Genomic DNA, 21,606 nt, shown 5'->3' with positions numbered 1-21,606 from the left:
TTACATGTATTTATTGTAAGTATTTTTTAAAAAAAAAAAATTTTGCTGTCATATATAATTAATCAAAAAATAATTAAATAAATTAGTTAAAATAAAAATTAAAATCTAAAATGTTAAGAATATCATTTTAAAAATTTAGTATGTATATTAAAGTAGCAATTAAGAATTAAATAAAAATTTGACCAAACAAGTCTGATTCCAATTAATTACATCATAAAAACTTTAAACAATTTTTTCATCAGCTAATCATTAAAGAGTAGAGAAATAGAAAACAATTGCCATTAGATATACAGGAGGGTTGGAGCATTGCTCGAAGCAACCCTCCATAAGTTCTTCACTTATATACACTTGAATCAATTAACAGACCCAGATTCCAAACAAAAATTTCTATACCATGTACATGAATCAAGATGGTATGTATGGTGAAACAACACATGCATGACTAGAAAATGGAGGTAGTATCAGGCAAGGGAATGCTCCGATCAGATTTATTTTTGACAACCGGGTTTCCAGTAGCATCGAGATCAATAACAGCAGTGTCACCAGGCTTGAAATTCCCAGCAAGTAATGCTTCACTCAACAGATCTTCCACCATTTGTGTTACTGCCCTCCGTAAAGGTCGGGCGCCATAAGTTTGGTCGTACCCTTGTTGGCATATCAGGTCTTTGACGGAATCAGATACCTCCAAACCGACACCAAGAGACACAAGTCTCGCCTTTACTGCTTGCAGCATCAGGTTTAAAATTTCCAGCATCTAAAGTAAACAGAGGAGAATGTGACTGTCAGCTTCACAAGCTCGAAAAAAAGAGCAGATGCCATTTGACACACAGGTTATTTAGCAACATCTTCAGAGAATACTGTAGCAGATGGTGACATACCTGAGTCTTCTCGAGGGACTGGAATACGACTATTTCATCTATCCTGTTGAGAAGCTCTGGACGAAAATAAGTCTTGAGTTCTTCTACAACCAGTGCTTTCATACCAGCATATGATGTTGACTCATCATCTGCAAGCAAGAAACCAATGGCACCTCGTCTACCCTTTGCGATAGCAGAAGAACCCACATTTGAAGTCATCACTATTAAGGCATTCTTAAAAGATACCCTCCGACCCTGTGAAAGCATTCTTGAATTAGAGACTGAATTATCAAAGATTATCACGTCAAATTACATAAATTCTCACAAAAGGATCTAATATTTTGAGGTTTCTTTCTTTCCTCTAAGATCTAAAGACATACTTTTTATGCTACAAAACCCAATTATCCGTCACCCCTTAAAATTTCATATTCTTGGCAAGTGTTTTACTACTTACAGGAGGAACAAACCTGGGAATCAGTAAGATGGCCATCTTCAAACAACTGAAGAAGGATGTTGAATACATCTGGATGAGCTTTCTCTATTTCATCCAGCAACAACAATGTGAAAGGCCGCCTTCGAATAGCTTCCGTAAGCATGCCTCCCTCTTCATGACCAACATAACCTGGAGGTGATCCTATTAATTTGCTCACAGTATGCCGCTCCATATATTCACTCATGTCCAATCTTAGCATGGCTTCCTCCTGTAACATTATCACAAATGGGAGAGGACAAAAATCAAAATCATAATCATGTTAAACAAATTTTTTTTTTTTTTTTTTTTTTTTTATCAGGACTAAATTAAGTTAACTAGAAACTGAAAAGCCCTGTGCAACTGAGATGCGACATATTTCAAAATCTTCTCCCTGAATTCACCACTGACCTCTCCCGGAATCAATTTCTCATTTTTTTTTTCTCATTATTGGTTGTCTGTCCCTTATCACAATCATCAGCCAGGAACATTTATTATCATACTAAGTGAGTTTAGTTTTGACTCGAGAAAAGAAGTCTTTATAACCTGTATATATCAAATTCAATATTGCGGAAATGAGGTTCAGGATATATAACTTTTAGTTCCATCGATTAAAATTTCCTGTCCGCTCCCAAACTTGAAGCTGACAATACGCCACCTTTCTTCATAAGGAATGACAAATATGGCAATTTGGCTCCAGATAGATGCATCATGTGCACAAATAGAACATTTAACCCACTGACAAAATATTGATCCATGGTCTGAATCCAGCTAGCGCGGTGGCAGACAATGTGAGAAGAGGAAGTCAAGAAATTAAAAGGGAGAAATCGCGTGAACTGGTTACACTTCCACCGCCAGTCACATGTCATGTGCTTTTCTTCCAAAGTTCTTTTGATGCAATTGGATGGGAGGTTTTGCAGAGGACAACTTCATAAAAATTAAGTTTCAACTCAAAACCTATATGGTTCTACAAAGACATTATCAAGTCCAAATTTAACAAGTTCTTTAGTTTTGCAAATTGCATAACCAGAAGTAAATACTTCCAAAAAGGCAAATAAACACTCCAAAAATTAAATTTTAATTAATTACAAAAATTATAAAATAGAGAATTTAAAAGAAAAAGCACAGAGCCCTTACCGACCCAAAATAGCATGATGCCAAAGCCTTTGTTAATTCAGTTTTGCCGACCCCAGTTGGCCCACAAAAGAGCATAGCAGCAACAGGCCTATCAGGATCCTTCAACCCAACCCGTGACCTCTTCACAGCTCGAGAAATAGCAGCAACAGCCTCATCTTGACCAATAATCCTTTTCTTAAGCTGCTCATCAAGCTCAACCAGAAGCATTCTTTCATCAACAGTGAGCTGCTGGACTGGTATTCCAGACCAGGCAGAAGCAACTGCTGCAATATCCTCAGGTCCCACCACCATAGGTCTGAAAAGGGTCAAAACCTCAGTTAGAAAATAATGTGAGATTTGTATTTATTTCATGGTCAAGAAACATACTCGTCATCATCTGAAGTTGAAGGCAAAGGAGAATCTAAAACGAGTTCGCTAGTATCATCTATGCTGGAAGCACTACCATCATGTTTTAGCCTACTTGCTAGGACCTGTAAACCATGATGTAAAAGTATAAATAAGGGATATAAGCGGGTCATGAAGATAATTACACTATGAATGCAGTGTCATTACCACTTCTTGCATGGCCTGAACAGTCCTAATCTCTTGCCAGTAATCATCTGGAGGCTTTGCGAGTATACCAGTTTGCTGTTCCTTTTTCTTCTTAAATGCCTCAATACGAGCTCTACTTCCAGCTTCATCAATAAGATCAATTGCTTTATCGGGAAGATACCTATCAGGAATGTATCTTGATGACAGGTACACAGCAGCATTTATTGCCTCTAGTGTGTAAGTGCAATTGTGGTGAGTCTCATATTTCTCACGCAGACCCAAGAGAATCCTCACTGCATCCTCCTAAAGATTATGAAAAATGGTCAAATAAGACTATTAAATGTAATTATGTAAAATTGGACAAAAATTGCAAATTGAAAACAACCTCGCTTGGTTCATTAATTAACACCGGCTGGAATCTCCTTGCTAATGCTTTATCCGTCTCAAATTGGGTCCGGTACTCGGCAAGAGTCGTGGATGCAATACACTGCACTTGACAGACAGATTGTTATTGCACAATGGCTACAGCATAAAATGGATAAAGTGAACCAACAAAACTCGATTAAAGCAATTTCACTCACTAAGAATGAATTGCTATTCTAGTATAAAACTCTGGAAAACTTCCAAAAGAGAACACAAAATCAGAAAAAAAAAGAAAAAAAAAAGCAGTAAAGCAAATTAAAGAGGATTTTCCTTCCAAGTTCCAGTGTGACTACAAATTTGTAGAATCAATTGATTAGTAACTAAATTAGGCAACAATATGAGAAAGAACAAAGGCATAACAGGCATAACCAAACTGCAGTGAACTTTCCTTAAACAAAGATTTCAGAAGATTTCAGAATTGATCAAATAGATCATATAAAATAAATTCAGTTCTGTTTGCAGTGTCCGTAGTTCAATGTATTCACATAGAAAAGTTCTCATGGATTCTATCTGGCAAAATTACCTCACCTCATATTCCCTATCATGCTCGTGAAGACCACACTCAATCATGCCTAGTAGCTGGATTTAAACATTGATTCCACATTTTTTTGTGTTAAAGCTACCATCATATATAACATGTCATACATCTAGTGTCTTAGACCACATTTATGACATTGTTAGGCAGATACAAGCATAATTAGATGAGAAACAATCACCTGTAATTCACCCCTCCCAAGGGATGGTTTCAATAGATTAGCAATGTCAAGACCAGATCCCTTGTTTCCCCGTCCAACTGTTCCAGACCCAACAAGTGTATGGACCTCATCAATAAAAAGGATGACATCACCTGCAAGCCAACAATATTAAAAACAAGCTACTAGAAAATCCTTCATCTCTTTATTTTTTTTGGAGTGAAAAAATCCTTCATCTCTTTAAAGCAAGTCGTCAGGTCTTCTCACCTGATTTTTTTATCTCGTTTAGCAATGAAGTAACCCGTGACTCTAATTCTCCCCTTTCCTTAGCACCAGCCATCAGAAGCCCAATATCCAAGGACATTACACGTTTTCCCTGCAGGCAGAACCGTAAAGCTAATAAGATCTATGACTTCATCAGAACGAGTAACGAACTAGAGAAAAAAACAAGAGCATCCATCACTCCAGAAGAAACACACCAACAGAGAAACAGGAGCATCTGCCCGTGCAATGCTAATTGCCAGTCCTTCAGCAATGGCTGTTTTTCCAACCCCAGCTTCACCAAGAAGAATGGGGTTATTTTTGGTTCTGCGACAAAGTATCTGAATGATTCTCTGAACTTCAGTCAATCGGCCAATAACAGGATCAATAAGTCCTTCACTAGCTCTAGCAGTGAGATCCACACAGAATTGTGCCAAAGCATTTTTCTCTGGAAAGCAAAGGAGAATCACAATAAACATTCTCTAATCTTACCAAGAAACTATATAGAGAAAAGGAAATGGATATGCTACCTTTTGTCCTTTCAGAGGTTCTCGTACCTGAAACTTTCCCAGGAAAGCTCCCTTTAGATGCCACGGACGGTTCTCTCCCATCTTTGGCAAGCTCCCCTTGAAGCCTGGAGAGTGCTGCAGCTGCGAGGTTGTTTACATTTGCCCCCAGTCTAAGACCATATAAATAGACTTAATTAATGCAAAATAAGCAACATAACCCGCTTCATTAACCATATTAAGTCCAACCATCTTCATGAATCATTAAAAATCCAAATAAATCACTCACGATACTTGGTTCCCAGGCATTTAAGTAACATCACAATGATTATGACCCCAATTGCATAAGAATTTTTAAAAGGCAAAATAAACCCAACAAGTAGGATTCCAGCCACCTAGTTCAAACTAGGAGCATTAATATCTGTGATACCCAAAAAGCTCAGATAATCTCAGTTAAATTACCTTTTGAGGACCCGGGTGGCACTGCCATCATCGACGGTGAGGAGACCAATGGCAATATGTTCAGGGCCGATGAAATGGTGACCCATAGTCCTCGAATACTCAACTGCAGCCTCAAAGACCCGCTTTGTACTGATAGAAAACGGCACGTCCGTTGACTTTGAAGAAGAAGCAACCGACTGTTCAGGCGAGGAAGAAGAAACTGAATTATCACCCTCTTGATGATGATGTTGATGCCAAATGCTGCGAACAGCTTCCCGGGCCTTGTCAATGGTAAGGCCACAGCCAAGGAACCCACGTGGGTCGCGATCCTCTGCGATTAAACCCAGTAGTAGATGTTGGGTAAAGACCATGTCTTTGCCAAAGGCTTTGGCTTCCTTTTGAGAAAAGATGACAGCTTTTATTGCACGTTCAGTGAAGCGCTCGAAAACAGCAGAGACTGGCAAGAATTTTCTTCTTCCGCGCGAATGAGAATGTTTGACAGAAGGAAAATTGTGGGAGAGACGTGGGTGGGTCTTCTGAGAAATCGAAAAACCAAAAGAAATAGAAGAGGAAACAGCACCATTAAACGAATGAAAAGGCAAACATGGATCAAAACGATGAGAGCGAGAGAAAACGCAACAGGAGTGAAGTGAAAGCGGAGAAGAAGAAAAAGCTTCCATCCTCTGTTGATTAGAACTGGATTGAATACCAAAAGGACATTAGAAAGAAAAAGAAAAAGAAGATGGAAAATAAAAAGAGTGAAAAAGCAAATGGGTAGAAGGATATTTAGCGGGTTGGTGGAGGGAAGGAAGAAGAGAGGAAGAAGAAAGGAATGGAGAAAGATAACACGTCAAGGCACGCAAGAGTTTTATTGGGTTTTGTATAGGTCCAAATCTACATAGAGAAAAATGAAAGGAAAAGTAGGGGAAAAGGGTGGGGGCTGAAAAAACTGATCACGGAAGCAAAGGAAGCCGTAGATAAGTACAAGGATCGGTGGAGATAGTATAGATACCCAAAAATGGTGTCCTTTTCAGGCCAGATAGAGCCAGTATCAAGGGGTTATACTTAGATTTGTCTGAGTTGAGCTTAGTTGACCGATGTATATTGATTTGTCCTTGCGGGCGTTCCGGCATTGAACACGTTTTTTTACTCCGGGAAATCAACAGTGGAAACAGCAGAAAACTCCGGGAAATCAACAGTGGAAACAGAAGAAAACAGCGGCATTAGTAGTTGGTGTAAGTTAGAAATGGGGGCATAAAATAGACAAAACAGTTGGGTATGATCGAAGATTTATTCATGTGTACAACACTAACTTGTACTGAAATCCACGCGCGGAGAGAGAGAACCTTTTGGTTTGTTTGTTGATGTTTTAGTAAATTATGCAGAGATTTTTCTAAAATCTGAGGGTAGTTTCAGTAAAGGTACTATTTTCTAAAAGTAATAGTTTTACTCCTAATGTTAAAAAAAAAAATTAAAACTTTAGAAAAAAATATAAAATGGGTGGAAAAACTTATTGTAATTTTAAAATTTTTAAAATAAAAAATAAATAAAAGGATTACAAAATAAAAAATGGGTAATAAAAATTTATTGTAATTTTAAAGATTTTAAAATAAAAAAAAATGACCTTTAGTCTAAAAAATAATAGAAATTGCGATTTTATTAAAAAATTCATTATAAAGCATAATAGTTTCTTGTTTACAGCTTGTCGTTTAATATCTATTTCATAAATTATGTAGAGTAAAATAAAAAAATAAAAATTAGAGCTATAAATAATTCTCAAAAAGAAGTTCTCGAAAAATTTTTATCCTGATTGAAGTGGATCGAACTCAGTTCAACTTCTATATCTGAAGAAGATGGTTAAAACTTAAACGATAAAAAAAAAAAAAAAAAAAAAACAATCCTAAAATCCAACTCATCTTTTTAGAAGAATTTTTGGTAAGGTTTAAAAAAAAATTAAAAAGATCCCGCCCTGTTTACAAGCCAAAAATGATAATAATAATAACCTACCACTAACAACTATTTTACAATTAAATAGTTCGTACTTCTTTTTCTAGAAAATATTCATGAGTTTTCAATTGTATTCCCGTATAAATTTATTTCAAAAATTATTATAATATTATATTACGATTAATATATATGTTTTAATTATTAATAAAAATATTTGTATTAACAACATTCATTAGTGAAACTGGACAAAAAGACCCTCTTGTTTCATCACCATGGAACGATATGAGTGCCTTGTTGGGTTGCACATAGCACTCCAATAAACTATGCCTCATCAGCAGAACTGCCTTTCCTTGTTGGGTTCACGAACTGCTTTTCCTTCAAGAATTAACTACTTTACTGGGCAGGCTTTGAGAACAAATGGGGAACATATAGTTGTTGGCCGAAATGCCTGTCTTGCACATAGTAGAATGGAGCTCTAGTACTTGCAATGAAATGACAGATATTGGCATAGGGCAGAATCATCATGTTGGAAAGAAAAGAATAAGGTCCAGCACCGCAGATATACTTGAATATTGATCAATTGATTTTGAGATGTCCAAACTTGGCATTTTCAACAATGGTTCGCACACCCAAATGAGTGGCTTAGGTGATAAGGTGCCTTTAGTAGTTGATGGTAGCAGATTTCTGTTGAGTCAAGGACAGAGCTAAATGAACTGGTGAAGATGACTGAGTAGGGAGTGGCAGGTTTTAAGTGATGTTTACGTGAAACACGAAAGGTGGTAACATACAAGATACAAGAACCTCATGTTTCACTTCTATCAAGGGAGTTAACCAAATCGCAAGAGCCTCTCAGAAGAATGATAGTATCCCCGTCATCTGTCAACAAGCAATTCACACACACATTCACATATATATGTATATATAGAACCAGCCGCTCAACAGCACCCAAGAAGAAAGCAATCCTATGACACTATTCATAGAGTCTGTTCAAACCTTTCTGGGCTGTTTTAATTAGTTAACTCCATTCTTAGTTTAGGTTCAATCCTGCCTGGGCTTTAAAATTGAGTGAGCTCTATCCTGGTGGTAATAGAAATAAGGTAGTATCTTATTTACAAGGGATTGCATAGATTTGTGCGACCCAAAGAATCAGATCACTGTCGCAGTTTTTTTTTCCTCCTTTTTGAGGGAAACAGGAAGCTACAAGCTGTAGCGGCTACCAGAAGCTAATAACCACACTGTCAGCCATTAAGACACACCTGACTACCCATAGGAGGGGAGGCAAAATCATGTAATCCAGGGAAAGAATTATCAAGATCAGCCATGAAGTCAGCACCTTGATACAATTTTGGCATGGAGTAGCTGGGACGGATCTCCTGGACCCAAGTGGGACAAGGATGAAACAAGATGTCGCCCCGACAAATAAGCTTCGACTGTGATCCTTGAATCAGACTCGATGAGGACCTGTTGAGCCCTCAAGACTTTAACAGCCGAATACCATAGTGAATGCCAAACAGCTCAGCTTGGAGAACATCACAAAACTCCAGTGAAGATTTTGCTAGTTTCTGTCAGAGTAAAGTCTATTCTGAATCTGAAAGCTTAACACAGCCCATAACAAGTTGTTAGTGTTCTCAAGCTTGTAGGTACCAATGCAAATTCTTTCAGAAAAACCATGAAGCAGGAAAACATCCAACTGACTGGAGTTTTAAAATTAATGGACTATGTTTCCATGGCAGAAAGTATTTTGTTCTCCTATGCAGAGTCAGCAGCTCTGAGACAAGTCAACCTGGCTCCAGAGTATCTCAGCATAAGCTTTCTCCTCTGGACTTTCCTCTCCAATGCACTCAGCTTCCACAACTACTTCCTCCTCGTCATCTAAGTTATCTTCCATTATTTCTGCCTCTTCAATACTCTCTCTATCTTGCCCAGCTTGTTCAGCTAAAAACTCCCTCATTGCCCGTGCAGTCGCTGGTTTATCACTAGGACCATATTTTGGGGGAGGAACAACAAATGGTAACATGATATCATCCAAGCTCGAGCTCTTTTTGTTGGAAATATCGACAGCCTCCGGTGGCGGGAAGACAAATATGATCCCTAGTTCATAATTGCACACATGAAGCCTTGAGCCTAGAGAAGATGAGTTTTTACAGGATCGACCTCCTTTCACACTTGATGGACTTGAAAGAGTCCGTCCCCAGGCAGCTGCACTGAAGTTATGCGATCCACAATAAACCCAACCAAAAGAAGTATCCACGTTGGACTGGAAGCGCCTCCGTGCCACCTGTATATGTTATTTTCATTAATTTTTCTTTATACAAACAAATTTTAAAAGGATTTAATGTAAATGTTGTTCTACAATAACACTGTTAAAAAAGGTTTTGATTGCAAGTCCTTAATGCTGCAGTGCTGGAGTTAGCAGTGTGAGCTCTCATCTCTAAAGAATCTCATAAATTGATGAAGTAGAAGCTGTATTCATAAATTTAAGCAGATTCAGCTCTTTCTACCTTATTTGACTTTTGTATTATAAGGAGTGGAGAAAAAATCCCGGAAGAATAAAGATTCGGATAATGGGCATGCTAAGCAATATTATTAGGACTCTGAAAAGTACTGGAGACATGTGAACAAGTTTGAAGACAAGATGATGATAATCATAAAGCAAAGTGATAGTTGAAACTGAAAAAAGGGATGCAAGGGAAAACAGCTGTAAAATTTTAACTTCACTGGAAATTTTGAAGATAGTCACTGAGGCATCAATAAAAATTAGAAAGGAGTTAAAAATCACTGGGAACCACCATTTACACCACAGGAAAGAAATGATCTTCCATTTTTCATTTGGAAGGAAGTGAAATTTTTCTAAAAGAATCAATGTAAAAAGTAAAAAGAGGAAAAGATTATAGAACCAATGTCCAACTAAAGACCTGAGGTTATCAACATCCCTATACTGTTGTTTGCAAGGCATGGCGAAACAGCAAGGACTAGTTCTTTGTTTCAGGGATTCCCAAGTTTCATTTCTGCCAAGAGGCCAGGTAGACAGATTAAGATGGAAAAACAACTGCGATTTTTCTTAAAATACAACTCCTGTCGACCAAAATTAGTTTTCCATGATTTTAGTAAAGCAATTGACGAATCCATCAAATAGTAATTCAGGAACATCTCATTATTCAGAAAGAGTGAAATATTCTCACCTTGGCATGCATTGGAAACCCAACCCTATCATAGGGACAAGGAATTGCATCATGAAGTACACTCATGTGTCTCAGCCTTTGCCATGTTTTCTGTATAAGATGCACATAAACATCCACAAACAAGAGAATAATTATACTTTACATATAATCTTTGTATTTAATCCCAACATAAAGAAAGATGATGGCCTTCTCCGAAACAAAAACAAAGCCATAATCCACTCTTTTCCTTATCTTTGCTCTATCATAGTCGTGAAGAACAAAGTGCATCCACATTCCTCAACCTTGCAGGTTTTCCGAATATAAACATGTCTATAGACAAGCTTAGTCATTGATTTCCTTTGATAACAAAGAAACATATAAATTGTACCAAATCTGGAAAGACATAAATAAATGTACTAATAATCTAGCATTTTTCAATAGCAGAGACTGCAACAGGGGTATAAATGATAATTTTTTCCCCCCTTTTTTACTCTCTGGACATTAGCTGATAATGTGCCTGTGGGAGAAAAACAAAAACCTTCAAGATACCTTCCCTTAAAATACCAACTGCACCGTACCTGTAGCATTATCTATCACGTTCATATTAGATGCAATGCAATAATCTGTTAGGCCTTGTTTTTTATTAGATAAAGGTTTCCTGATCAGATGCAATGCAAGATATTATCTTTTAGGCCTTGCTTTTTATTATATAGACGTTTCCTAATACAGTAAAGCCAGGCATATTTTGCACTTAATGACAGAGCAGGACTTACCCCTCAAGATGCCCCATTTTAATCCCTCTTCACCAGTGACATCGATAACACATACGGAATCTAGTAATTTCATCGTAAATATTAAATGAATCTGATTAAATCCCATAATACCTCTGAGAAACAAAGAATTTTATTTGAAGGCAAAACTCCATCATGTGCATTCTTAACAGTTTCAATAGTGGGAAAAATGATTCCGATGGATGGAGATTTCAACTCCTGACTAGCACTCCAGCAGGCCCACTGTCAATAAAAAATTAAAACAGTGAATCCATGTTTATATAAGTTCAAATTTCCATGTACATGTTACCTCTGGATCAGATTCTTCAGATTCAAAAAGTCGCAATGATCTCTTTCCAGCTGCGGCTGCAAATGCAGCAAGAAATTCGGCATTCACTGACCCAACTGAGGACGACCCTGAAGAACAGAATATAATGGACTTGAAACAAAAAGAAAGAAAGCAATATTTTCTTTTAATTTGCCATATATAGTTAAGATACAACACATCCCAAAATACACTCACCATAGACAAAATCAGATTCTTGTGATTCAGGCCATTTGTACTGACTAAGAACCTTGTAAAGAAAAGAAAACACAACCAATAAGAGATTCTGCCAGATAATTTTACGAGCTACTATTTTTTTATTGTGATGACAATAGAAGAAGCATTCTTAGGAAAAAGAAGAAATAATACAAAAAGAGAGGGTAAGGAATTCTCTTGCAGCACCCATAGAAACAAAGGAATAGAGAGGAGGAAAACCGATGAAGACAGCAGCCTAATCCCCTTACAAAATTCCTAAAGAGACACCTCTAACAAGACCATGAGCCCTGAACCAAAGAGAAACAAAAAAAACTAATATGTCCCAGGACACCAAAGAGGCTTGAAATTGATCTTTGAAGACATTAGCACTAATGCAGAATGAACTAGGTTTAGATTTCCTGAATAGATTGGGAACTATATGTCATAAAAGAATTGAGAATTATAATTTTTTTAAATATAAAATTTTATTATAATTTTATTAATTTTAAGATTTTAGTCTCATATACATAATTATTTCTTAGTTTAATCATATTTTAGAAAGATTAACTGGGAATCACTACAAATAGCTTTGTAATCTCACTTTTGAAGGGATGTCCAGTTACTTAACAAAGAGTTCTTGATAATTTTCCCAATCTTTTTTTAAATAAGATAATTTTCTCAATCTTACTGGTCGCATGACAACCAAACTCATAAGTGTTTAAGAAATCTTAGATGTGATATGTAACTTTTCTCTTCAAATATCTAAGTAGGCAAAATCATACTAATTTGTCATACAAGTTGGCATGAAAACTAAAACTTTCTACATCTCTCAGCAACAGCAAACCCATGAAGGTTTACTGCAAGCATAAGAATAAGGATGTAGGCTATTTGGCTCCACTAGCGAGGAAAATATAGGAGTAATTGCATGTCATTATTCGGTTAGGAGTCTATCAGGTATTCCATGCCTTGTATAAATAATAGATGTTACAAATATTTGAAATCATCCAAGAAATTCAAATTACTAACTAATTTTGTTTGTTTCCATTATGTTTGGTATTGAAGAGAATGACCAAACACATAGTGTACTAAATTCTCATTAAGAAGTTCGGAGACCAAGCGTTTACATCATTTTCACTCCAAAACTCGTGCACAAGTTTTCTCTAACCATGAGATAATAATGCAAAATAGCTTAGGTTTAGATTTCCTAAATAGATTAAAAATTACAATTATTTTAGATATAAAACTATTGTACTTCAAAAATCTATTATGATAATTTTAATATTTAGTCCTTTTGTGTACTTAAATTTTCCTGTTCTTTTTTAGATTGAAAATGAAGATATGCTGATAAGAAGAAAAGATACAAAATGGAGGATAGGGTATTCACCAACAAAAAACAAAAAAGGTGAGAAAGAAGAATAGTTGGTAAAGCTCTATATAGAAATGATAAGGGAACATACTTAAAATGTCCATTGGCCTTGGCCCAAAAAGAAGCACGAAAAAGAAGAATTTATCCCAAAGAACTAGAAAAAGTGATGCGCAATTCAGAAAGATTCTGGCCCAAACTGAAGTTTTTCGATTCTTGTAAATATTTTAAATTCTACTCCGGAAAGGTTATTTGGGAATCAGAACAAATGCCTTCCAATTTTGCTTTTGAAAGGAGGTCCGGTTATTGAATAAAGAGTTCTTGAAAATTTTCTAGTATTCTGATCATATGATGAAATTAAACCTTATGTATGATGCTTAAGAACGTAAGTGTGATATCTAAAAAACCTCAAGTGTGATACTTCGATCTTATCTTGAAATCCCTATGTAAGCAAATTAGTCCTATTTATCCTCCATCAGGAATCCCTTTCCAACCACAACACGTTAAATCCTAATCTTACCACACTATTACAATAAACTGTCTATTTGAAAGAGAGAATTTCTTATCTACTTGAAAATGTAAGTAAATAAGTTTCTGCAGCAGCATGTCCAGTAAACAAAACCGTCTCCTACTAACACAAGTTTCAGCTGACCTAAGCACAATTACTATGGATCAATAGCCGAACTTGAAAATTTAAAATTCTTCCAATTTGTTAATACCTCCTGCAGTCTCCATATTCCAGTACACCTCTGAATTGAAGCAATGAGAGAGCATAAGGCAACAATTTCTTGTGATTGAATCATCTTTGCTAAATCTGAAAAGCAAGGGCCCTGCACAAATCAATGTTGCATCCTTCATATATGTCCAACTCAAATCTTAGAAGAGCATTAAGTATTTTGGAGAAAGTTGTTTCCCTCAGAAGATACATAAACAAACAGCAGAATACCATGCCTGTGATACGTGTAGTGTCAGTTGTACTTTCTTGTCTCCTCCAAAAGCAGCTTCAAGGGCTTCCTTGCGATAAATATATCCATAGAATCTGAAGAATCCAACATCCCATAATGGAGAAACCCACTTTGCAACATTTCTTGGTAGAAATCCTAATTGAACGCAATCTGATACAGAGAATAAAGCAACACAATTTATTTAAGCAACTAATGGCATGGAAAATCACACATCAGAACATGTGCACATTTTAAAAGGAAAAGCATATTGCTTTAATGAAAACAAATAATGCTAAAACCTATAAAATTAAGTTCTTTGCTTATATTTAAAGAAAAAAGATAAGCAAAGAAACTACATGGAAAAGTATGTTATGCCCTGAGCAAGCACTTATTTTTACATAAATGATTTAATGGCCAAACAATAGCTGTAACAATGACAAATCAGGAACAAGATATGTTCTATATTTTAGGTACTTCTTGTCTACATTTCCCAGGCAAAAAAGGGTCCTAAAACATAATGTTTAGGTGATATAAGATCATAGTACTAAATGGCTCCTTCAGCTCATGCGACAGACAATTTGATCACAAACAATTCAAAAACAAAGTGAACAAAACTCCACCGAAGAAATACCAAAATAAGCAAACAGGTGATATATGTTACGTCAATTCGGTGGGCATTAAAGATAGAGTAATTTCAGTTCTAATTTAATAGTGTTGAGAATTCTAATCTACCTAATGTCATTGAACATGACGACATCTGGGGCAATTAACAAATTGGAGCGGTTTCAATTTAGTTTCCTTTCGGATAGTAGTGTTGAGAAGAGAAAATATAATCTAGTGGTTTGAGAAAGAGTGAAACAACCAATTCAGTGGGATGGCTCAGTTTTGAGATCGCTAGTGGGGTTTAATAGAGCTCTTCACCTCATGGTAAGTGGGTACAGAGACACAGAGGTTTATGGGGAGCAAGCGAGTCTTTGGAGGCTTCTTCCTAAAAAGGGGAGGTTTAATAGACAATTTGATTTCAACAATTCCAAAACAAATTGAACAAGAGCTCCACCAAAGAAATACCAAAGGCGATATATGTTAAGTCAATGTGAACTAGAAAGCTTATGGGCATTAATTACTTTAACCTAAATGATAATACCAAAAACTGTAATGACAGAATTCATTAATTTCAGTTCTAATGTAATATTGTTGAGCATCTCGATCTACCTAGTGACATTGAATACGATGGCATCCAGGGTGGCTAACAAATTGGGGAGGATTCAACGTGGCTTCCTTTGGGGTGACAGTGTTGACAAGAGAAAAATATCATCTAATGGATTGTGAGATGGTGAAATGACTGATTCAGTAGGGTGGCGTAGGTTTAAGATTGCTAGTGGGGTTTAATAGAGCTCTTCATGATAAGTGGCTATGGGGGTGTCGTGGGGAGCAAACGAGTGTTCGGAGGAGGGTGTTAATGGCAAGGAATGGGGTGGAAGATTAGAGTTGGTTCTCTGAATTCCAGAAGGGCGCGTATGGGGTGGGGTTGTGGAAGAAAATCTGTTTGGTAAGAGATGATTTCTAGGATTGTGTTAAATATGGGGTGGGGTCGGGGGCGAGGGTGAGATTCTGCAAGGATGAGTGGATGGAGGAGGGGACATTAGCTCAGCAGAATCCTAGCATATCTATTGTTGCTCATCACAAGGATGCTACCATTAAGGAGTCTTTGGTCGGTATTCAAGGTCGAGATGCATGGTCTTGGAAATGACTAGGAACTTCAATGATTGAAAAATTTAAGATTATGTGAAGCAATCAAAGTCCATCTCATTGATCAAAGTGGGTGGCTTGGAAGTGGAAACACCTATTTGGAAGCTGGATTTTTCCAGTATCTTAATGGTAAGATCATACGATGAGCACTTGAGGAGCTGTAGATGTGAGAGGGAGGATTTCCCAGCTAGTCTTATTTGGAAGGCTAAGGCAACTCTGAAGATGGCTTTCTTCTCTTGGAAGGTGGCTTGAAAATGCATTCTAATATTGGATAAGTTGATTAAGAGCATAAACATTCTCGTGAACAGGTGTTACTTATGCAAGAGTAGTGCAGAATCCCGCACTCATATCCTTTTGTGGTGCCTGCTCTCGTTTTGGATTTGAAGTTTAGTTTGTGGCTTGCTGGGATTGAATTGACTTGTTGCTGGATCAATTAAGGATGAGCTCCAAGCTTAGAAGGGCATCCATGGGGATAATAGGCTGGGACACATTCCTTCGGCTACCTTTTGGGCCATTTGGAATGAAAGGAATAGGATGACTTTTAAGGGTATAGAATCTAATTTTGACAAGTTCAAGGACTATTAGTTCCAGACACTAAGTTTGTTGTTTAAGGGTCAACCACTGATTACTAGTGATGATCTAGGGACCTAATTAATGTTTCGAATGATTCGTAAATATTTTCTATATGGATTTGATTCCCTTGGTGCTTGTGAATATAATTCATATTTTATTTTCAAAAGAATTCAATAGTGGACCTACAATGTTCCAATGCTCAACCAATGTCTCCATGGCTTAACATCTATATCAAGTACTCAAGCTTTACCTGCCTCCCTGGATTCATCAGGGTTAGGAACAAAAATGCTCACAGCATTTACATCAGCTGGCACATTGGTATTCCTTCTCAAAACAACCTCCAACATTCCGGATCCATTCTCACAAGATTTACCAAGAAAAGAAGCCAGCTTCTTGAGCTGTGCGCCATTTGAGTCTCTTGCAGTGCGAAAAAAATGGCTCAAACCAACTATAGATGCTTCAACCAAACCCAGAAACTTAGCATCACACGCCCATGAGGAACAATAAGTCTGAAATCAGAGTTAAATATGAAATGTATATCCCTTATCTAGACCTCCAGAACGTAAAAGAATATGCAAAAGCCTTTGGAAGAGGAAAAAGGGGTAGGGGAAAACGGCCAACTCTTACAAACCATTAACAATACAGTTTAGCTACCTTAAATTTTAAATGACCCTATATGAATTCAAAATATTACTAGCAGACATTAACACAAAACTTCCAAGACACACAATGATGACCAATTTTTTATTAAGTAACAAACAAGTTGAGAATCAAGCTAGATCGATGGCGAAAAGGTATCCTCCTTCACTCTTGTAAAGAGAGTTCAGTTTTCACCTTGTGCATCATTGCCTATGCAGGTAAGAATCCTGTTAATTATGTCTACCAAAAAAATAACACCATGAAACCTCCAAAGAGGAACAAAAAAGGATTTACCTCAGTATCAGGGACTGAGGTCAGGAGCTTAACTCCCAAGAAAGCAATAATGGATATAAATCTCCAGCCTATCTAAGCCAACAGACACGCATATCTCTGTGAGTGTAGATAGTCTATCTAAACGTGTTTACTGTTGTAGTTAACACAATGCCAAATTTCAGTTAAGCAAGCCTGCTTTCTATGCCAAGAAAGAAATTTGTTCATGGACTCGACACTCACACATCATAGATGAAAATACTTACAGGTATAGAGTGCATAGATCCTGGTTCATGGGTAGTTCTGTAAGAATGAATTCCAGGTACTGAAGCAACTAGATGACCTGCGGCCCCACTAAAGTCGTAGTTTGTCAATTCAACAATCCAAGGCGCCTGGCTAGGTACATCAGTCACAAGAGATGCCATAAAGCCTGCCAGCTGGGCAGCAAAGTCAGATCTTGAACCTTGATTTATTTTTCCATTAGATATTTGGGTAAAAAGAGATAAATAATCCGGCTCATTTATCCGGGGAAAATCTTGCCACCAAACTGTATTCGTCACATCATTCCACTGTAGTTAAGAAAGCCAATAAGTAAAGCTAAACAAATGACAAATGCATCAATGAAAATTTCCACAAACTCAACAGTAAAATCTACAAAAATATATATATAAAAGATAGGGGCAAACAGACTAATATATCCACAACACAAAGGCTTTGCATTGGGAGACACCACCGCAGATTCTATTGAAATTTCAAAGGCATTGCAAAGTAATATAATGAGTTAGAATCTCATTAAAGATAACAAGAAAACCAAAATTGTGTAAAATACAAAAATTCAACCATGAGACATCCCAGTTCAGCAGGCAAGAAGCGTCATATCAAGTTTACAGGCCAGGAGATATGTGCGTCTCCGTCTCCTTGTGCATGTGCTTCTCTTTGAGCTTAAGTTGTATTGCAGGGTATGTGTTTGAGTGTGTAAATGAGAGTGAGGGGACAGAAAGAGGATTATGTTATGTATCTCCTAGACAGATACAGATGCAACTAAAAAACCATGAGGATTCCTAAATAATACTACTTTATTCAATATGCATCTGTATTCTTGCCTAGGTAATCATTCTAGTTCATTTGGCTGTAATATTCTCTGGTTGGTAGTTCAGAATTAACTTGACATGATCACTACATGAAGTGAAAGAAAGATCTTTAAGTATCACCTGTTTTGCAACTAAATTTGCAGAAGTAATAATTACACGAATGCTATCTTCCCTCTGCAAAACAAGAAATTTTGGATGATGGCAAGCAATGCCTTGTTTCTTGCAGTCTTTTCCAAAAGCGACAGCCTCAGTAAATGGAGGAAACCTATGACATGAAAAAAATTTCACACTACAACTTGAGCAGGGTCCAAATATCCAAAAAGTTTTAAAGTTTTACTCACACAACAACTAAGTTTGGAAAACTTCCATAAGGCGTGGAACTTCTCCTATCAGGGTGGGTGCTCCAACATCTCTCTGTGTTATGACATGCAATTGTTACTGGAAGGTGACAAGGAATCTCACAGGATGATAGAAACCTACCAAGACACCTCGTATAAGAATTTTTTTTAACAGAAAGGAGTGGCATGCATCAAAATTACATCAAGGAAAAAATATGATTTCTACAAATTTAGAAAGCCACATATTCACAATAGGAAACTAAAAAATGAAAAGTTGCCAAGTAGACATCATGCTAATCCCTAACTGTGAAAATGCACAAGAATATGGCATTTAAATGCCACATATAAATCATTTCATGCAGCAGATGAAATGAGTAGGTCAATGACAGAGGATATAATAATACAATATCCAAGTAGAGCAGTTAATAACTCTACCATAAGATGTCACTTGTGAATGTTGCAATAAATATTTGCGAAATATTTTCAACAGGATGAAGAAGTTCCTGCAAGGAAACAACATTACTGTGCTTCGATGAATTTTTGTCCATAAATCGGAGGCGGTTGAGGTGAAACTTCTTCCCTGGCGACGAACAAGAACTGAAACATCTGTTTTCATTATTAACCGGGTCAGCGATGGTAGCATTCTCCCTGCACAAAGAATTCAATGAGGAAGACCTGTGATGATCACATGCAACATCATTGTCATGAAGGACTCCAGCACTGTCTCTTTCACCAAACACATTTGAAACCTCTGCTCTTTTAACTTTGCACATTAGGAGAGTTGACTGTACCTTGCTGGGCCTTTTTTCACTCAACAATCTTTTCCCCCCAGAAACTGGCACAAGACTTTCCAACGTTAGTTCTACTCTAGAAGAACATTTAGTCAAATTACCTTCTTTTAAGCCTAACGTTTTGCAGTTACAAGCACACATGTCTTTAGTTCCAATTTCTGAAGTAGCATGCTGTCTAATGCAAGATATGGGATCACTACTATGCAATATATGTCTACAATGATTCAGAAAAAGATTCATCCTCGTCAAAACGTCACCAGATATTGATGTGGAAAATTCAAAAGCTGGAGATGTAGTATCATTCTCTTTCAAAGCAAAAACCCGTTTGTTTCTGTTCCCACTAGATACAGTTCCTTGAGAGTGTAGCGAGGAGGTCTCGGTCTCATGTAACTGCAGCCTCTCGACTTTCTTCTCATTAAAGCCAAAAGCAACCTCCTCCTTGAAAATAATTCCTTGGATCACAAAACCAATTCGCATCCCCGAACTACAAGCCCCATCACTTCCACAAACAAGAAAAATATCATCACCAGCACATAATTCCCGAACAATACCTTTCATAATCCTAACATCATTAACAAACACCCCATTCAATGAATTCCTAACTCTGTAACATTCCATAACCGCCTTTTCCTCTTCCAATTCATCAGCATAAAGCAACATTCTCCTAAATTCATCAACAACAGAACCAAAACTAAAACCATTCGGCATAATTGCGCCATCAAGAATATAAATTCTGCGGTATTTACTATCAAATAGAATCTGGCAGTGCTGCTTACTGACCAGGCGATTATCGAAGAAGAAATCACAGGACCGCCTGGTTCGACCAATTGTATATGGACGATCCGGTTCAAGATAGACCGATTCGAGAGCCAAGCCAGTGACTGCTGAAAGCAGAGGGCGACCGAGAGGAAGAATATGAACTAACGCTGTTTGAGTAAGGATTCTCGGTTGCTTGCGGTTTGCAGAAGAGGAAAAAACATTCCTTCCATTTCTCTTGTTGTTGTTGTTAGTCAATGAAAAAATTGATTCTTGCATAACCAAAAATACGATGATAAATGGATATCGAAAATTTGATAATAAAAAATAATAATCTGATGGTTAGTGTGATGATGAAGAAGAAATTGATAATTCAAGGGAGTGAAAGGGAACAATCGACCAAACCCCCTCTCCAGTCTCCCCCAATTAGGGCTTCTTTTTCCAGTTTAATTTTCCCTCCAAATTTCTTATTTGGTCGTGTCGCAGGGGTTGGTGGAATCTTTTGGACGTGAGACTAACACTCTGTTGGTTTGGTTGATTAAGGATAGTTAATTAATGTATGTTATTTCACCATCATGATACTATTTTATTTGTTTTCACCAACAACTTGATGGGATAGTAACAGATGGTATCGGTTAACAAATTTTAGATAAATTTTAAAAATTATCAAATTAGTAGTATTTGACGAACTGATAATTTTTTTTTCATTATACGCTCATAAAATATGGTTAATTCTCGTTATACCCTTATAAATAAAATATTTTCCTAAATAATTTGTATGATTTAATGTGGTATTTGTTTAATTCTCAAGTAATTACTGCATAATGCAGTAGGTGTGGCGACCCTATTTAGAATGTGGATCATGTTATCCGTAATTGCAACATAGCCAAGCTGCTGTGGTTAAAGATCATACCTGCTGAAGCCCAATCAACTTTCTTTAATGGTACTGTGAATGAGTGGTTCGTGCTGAACCTCAAAAATAATTGGCTCTGGTGCAAGATATTTCAGGATTGGAGAGTGACATTTGGCTTTACTTACTGGAGTTTATGAAATTATAGAAATAGATTTGTTTTTCAAGAGAGTAAGAGCAGTATCGATGAGCTTACTAAGGATGTGTCCTTCATAACTGATTATACTTTTATGGCTAATAATATAAATCTTTGTTTTCTTTCAGGTATGACGCATAGGTCGGAAGAACTTGTAGTTTGGCAGCAACCACCCAGGGGTTGGTTGAAGGTGAACACTGACGGTGCTTATCATGTTGCAATCAATCTCGTCTGTTGTATCGGACTTATTAAGGATGAAGATGGTGCTTGCCTAAGAAACTTAATTTTAACTAAATCAACTCTAATCTTAATTTACTAATTACTTATTTTA

General features: G+C 36.9%; 2 protein-coding genes across 5 annotated transcripts; both read right to left on the bottom strand.

Annotated features, from left to right (window-relative positions):
* Positions 1–257: 257 nt before the first annotated feature.
* On the bottom strand, positions 258–6,566 carry ERD1 (Clp ATPase). 2 transcript variants are annotated; one of them, XM_022049865.2, is made up of 12 exons: positions 5,339–6,566; positions 4,901–5,049; positions 4,589–4,818; positions 4,377–4,485; positions 4,134–4,264; positions 3,380–3,481; positions 3,016–3,297; positions 2,830–2,933; positions 2,464–2,758; positions 1,325–1,558; positions 879–1,112; positions 258–754 (listed from the first exon to the last, which is right to left on the bottom strand). In XM_022049865.2, exons 1-12 carry the CDS (start codon positions 5,995–5,997, stop codon positions 443–445), a joined length of 2,841 nt encoding a protein of 946 aa, XP_021905557.1. In that variant the 5' UTR covers positions 5,998–6,566; the 3' UTR covers positions 258–442. The 2 variants fall into 2 exon arrangements, with proteins under 2 accessions (XP_021905557.1, XP_021905558.1); XM_022049866.2 differs by having other exon boundaries at positions 4,928–5,049.
* A 1,579-nt stretch (positions 6,567–8,145) lies between these two features.
* Positions 8,146–20,733, bottom strand: LOC110820370 (forkhead-associated domain-containing protein / FHA domain-containing protein). 3 transcript variants are annotated; one of them, XM_088210958.1, is made up of 12 exons: positions 19,118–20,733; positions 18,686–18,820; positions 18,465–18,609; positions 17,520–17,822; positions 16,595–16,820; positions 14,030–14,193; positions 13,798–13,908; positions 11,719–11,770; positions 11,506–11,612; positions 11,310–11,438; positions 10,447–10,536; positions 8,146–9,542 (listed from the first exon to the last, which is right to left on the bottom strand). In XM_088210958.1, the coding sequence occupies exons 1-12, from the start codon at positions 20,506–20,508 to the stop codon at positions 9,024–9,026; spliced, it is 3,372 nt and encodes a 1,123-aa protein (XP_088067084.1). In that variant the 5' UTR covers positions 20,509–20,733; the 3' UTR covers positions 8,146–9,023. The 3 variants fall into 3 exon arrangements, with proteins under 3 accessions (XP_088067084.1, XP_088067085.1, XP_088067083.1); XM_088210959.1 differs by having other exon boundaries at positions 16,595–16,853; positions 18,686–18,758; positions 19,206–20,733; XM_088210957.1 differs by having other exon boundaries at positions 16,595–16,853; positions 19,118–20,732.
* Between the last annotated feature and the right edge of the window lie 873 nt (positions 20,734–21,606).

The sequence above is a fragment of the Carica papaya genome, chromosome 9 (assembly GCF_054855325.1).
Source record: "Carica papaya isolate Zhongbai chromosome 9, ASM5485532v1, whole genome shotgun sequence".
In the NCBI taxonomy this organism is placed as follows: Eukaryota; Viridiplantae; Streptophyta; class Magnoliopsida; order Brassicales; family Caricaceae; genus Carica; species Carica papaya.
The sequence above is the reverse complement of the archived record's forward strand: the minus strand, read 5'-3'. Positions and strand labels throughout refer to the sequence as shown.